The sequence below is a fragment of the Triticum aestivum genome, chromosome 1B (genome assembly GCF_018294505.1).
Source record: "Triticum aestivum cultivar Chinese Spring chromosome 1B, IWGSC CS RefSeq v2.1, whole genome shotgun sequence".
NCBI classification, from domain to species: Eukaryota; Viridiplantae; Streptophyta; class Magnoliopsida; order Poales; family Poaceae; genus Triticum; species Triticum aestivum.
In genome coordinates, this window is record NC_057795.1 from 17,889,520 (window position 1) to 17,892,666 (window position 3,147).

Sequence of the window (3,147 nt, forward strand, 5' to 3'; positions counted from 1 at the left end):
TCGTTGCCGAGACGCTAGGTCCTCATGGACGCCCATGCCTCCTTGGCGCTCACCTTGGACTCCCTCCGTTTTTATTTACTCTCCATATTAGATTTGACTGAAGTTAAACATCATAAAATTTGAGCAAGTTTTAATTTATAGAAAAGAATATAAACATTTACCATACAAATCTATATCATGTGAAAGTACATTCAACAATGAATCAAATGGTATTGATTTGTTATTGTATATGTTAGTATTTTTGTCTATAAATTTTGTCAAAATTTACAAAACTTGACTTTGATCAAAGCTAATATACGGAGTAAATAAAAATGGAGAAACTATTAGTTGTCTGAACCTGAAAGAAAATTGCTAGCCGCACTACCATGCATTAATTGCATGTTATCCTATTGTGTCATCTTATCCTGCCACATGGGCCAGATATGGTTGTTTCTATCGATCCCGGGGAAAAGGCTTATTTTGTACTCCCTCCCGGGGAAAAGGCTTATTTTGTACCCCCTCCGTCCGAAAATATTTGTCATCAAAATGGATAAAAAGAGATGTATCTAGAATTAATATATGTCTAGATACATCCCCTTTTATTTTTTTTGATACAAGTATTTCCGAACTGAGGGAGTAGTATTTTTGTGTGGGGTTCCTTTTGCAAATTTTCTAGACACATGTCATGTCTTGGTCTTTCCGGTAGTTTCTGGTGCGCAGTTTAAATATAATGTCTGTCGTTAAAAAAAATAGGCAATTGCCTTTATAAGTGACATGCATCGTATGGAGCTGAGCCATAACAACCCAAGCATAATTGCAAGAGCAAACATGATGAATGCCCACGCCAACCTAGCTCTGGCCGCTTTGGCATTCCCAGCCCACATGCCCAACTCTAAATCGTCCCACATCCGATCACGACGCACCAGACGCCCACTCCTTCCACTCACAATGGCGGCACATCCACCAATCCGAACAAACATCGGAATGAGCACCCATGGCAGTGCCAGTGGCGGCGGGGAGCAAGCCGGCATCTCCAGCACGGACCGATTCCGCATGATAGACTTCCACCACGTCGAGTTTTGGTGCGCCGATGCCGCCTCCGCCGCCGCACGCTTCTCCTTCGGGCTCGGCGTGCCACTCGCGGCAGAGTCCGGCCTCTCCACGGGGAACACCGCGCACGCCTCCCACCTACTCCACTCACGCTCGGGCTCTCTCGCGCTCCTCTTCAGCGCCCCATACGCACAGGGCGACGCGGTCACCGCGTCCGTGCCCTCCTTCGACGCCGACGCCGCACGCCGCTTTACCGCAGATCACGGCCTGGCGGTGCGCGCCATGGCCGTCCGTGTCCCGGACGCCGGCGAGGCCTTCCGCACGAGCGTTGACGCTGGAGCGCGCCCGTCCTTTGCCCCTGCTGAGCTTGGACACGGCTTCGAGCTCGCGGAGGTCCAGCTCTACGGAGACGTCGTTCTCCGCTTCGTGAGCCACCCAGACGACACGGCCATACCCTTCTTGCCGGGGTTCGGGAGCGTCCCCAGCTCCGGGGCTACACCGGACTACGGGCTCACGCGGTTTGACCACATCGTCGGCGACGTCCCTCACCTGGCTCCGGTCGCTGCATACATAGCCGGGTTCACAGGGTTCCACGAGTTCTCTCGCTTCACTGCGGACCAGGTGGGCACGGCCGAGAGCTCCCTCAACGTCGTGGTGCTCGCCAACAATTCAGAGAACGTGCTGCTCACCGTCGTCGAGCCAGTGCATGGCACCAAGCGCCGGAGCCAGGTACAGACCTACCTGGACCACCACGGCGGCCCAGGCGTGCAGCACCTGGCGATGGCCAGCAACGACGTGCTTGGCACGTTGAGGAAGATTCGTGGGCGGTCCACCATGGGCGGCTTTGAGCTTCTGCCACCGCCACCGGCCAGCTACTATGACGATGTAAGGCGGCGCGCTGGGGACGTGCTGTCAGAAGCACAGATTAAGGGGTGCCAGGAGCTAGGCGTACGGGTGGACAAGGATGACCATGGAGGTGTTGTGCTCCAAATCTTCACAAAGGCGGCGGGCGACAGGTCAGATGAACTAGCAAGCTAATTCTTCCACTGATGTCAAATGTCATGTATATATTGTGTGTATATTCTAACTTCTATATTGTGTGTATATAGCGGGGGGAAACCCTTTTTCGGTATTGTGTGTATATTCGCATGTAGTTCTAACTTCTAATTCATGGCTCGAAAAATATCGTGTATTGTGTGCAGGCCAACCTTGCTCTTGGAGTTTATCCAAAGGATCGGATGCATGGACAAGGACGAGAACGGGCAGGAATACCAGAGAGGTGGCTGCGGTGGATTTGGCCAGGGTAACGTCACTGAGCTGTTCAAGTCCATTGAGGACTATGAAAAGTCCCTTGACGCTTCTGCACGCCTGGCCGCCTAATAATAACACAATGGTTCAACACTCACGGCTTCACTTTTTTTTTTTTGATGGACAACTTAAGATGCTCTCTCAAACATTTGTTGGTAATCAAGTAGATCTTTTTATTGGTAATCAAGACAGTGCAGGTGTTTGAGCGATGATGTCATTGCTCATGTCTAGTTGCAGCGTCTTCATTGAATAAAGTAGTGTATCATTCTTGCAAAAGTTGTTGTCACGGAGAATTGTATGTGAGAGATCGCACTGCAATTCTTAGTTCTAAGAGTTATTTTATAGTTTCTCGGATGTTTGATTCGAGGAACTAGTCATCAACCCGTGCACCTGTACAGGCTAGGGATTGGTAGATGACTATATGGTGCTATCTGATACATAGCATGAAAATTAGCTTTCTAAGGGCATCTCCAACGTTGACCCGCAAATTCCGCCGGTATACGTCCGTTTTTATGTCCGGACGTGGTGCGCGGATAAGATACGGAAGGGAGCCATCCAACGCTAATTACAAAGTATCCGGCTGAGAGGAGAAAAAGTACGTCAGGACCAAGCATATGGTGGGATATTTGTGGTTTAGTGTCTGGTTGGGAGGAGAGAAAGAGAAGAGGGGGACCATGCATGTGCGGTTGGGAGAGAGAGAGAGGGGAGAAACATGCATGTGATTGGTTATGTGCATGTCTGGACTCCATTAAAAAAATCAAATTTGTCTATGCCCTTGATACAAATCTGTCCGATCAGATATATACCGGC

General features: G+C 49.9%; 1 protein-coding gene across 1 annotated transcript; it reads left to right on the forward strand.

Annotated features, from left to right (window-relative positions):
- Positions 1–783: 783 nt before the first annotated feature.
- On the forward strand, positions 784–2,409 carry LOC123075985 (4-hydroxyphenylpyruvate dioxygenase). Its single transcript, XM_044498464.1, has 2 exons — positions 784–2,045; positions 2,232–2,409. The coding sequence occupies exons 1-2, from the start codon at positions 808–810 to the stop codon at positions 2,407–2,409; spliced, it is 1,416 nt and encodes a 471-aa protein (XP_044354399.1). The 5' UTR covers positions 784–807.
- The last annotated feature ends 738 nt before the right edge of the window (positions 2,410–3,147 follow it).

Bases quoted from the DNA above. Each gene is read 5' to 3' on its own strand.
- LOC123075985 (XM_044498464.1), top strand. From the start codon at position 808: ATGATGAATGCCCACGCCAACCTAGCTCTGGCCGCTTTGGCATTCCCA. The intron at 2,046-2,231 runs GTCAGATGAACT...TATTGTGTGCAG, and splicing joins ACAAAGGCGGCGGGCGACAG to GCCAACCTTGCTCTTGGAGT.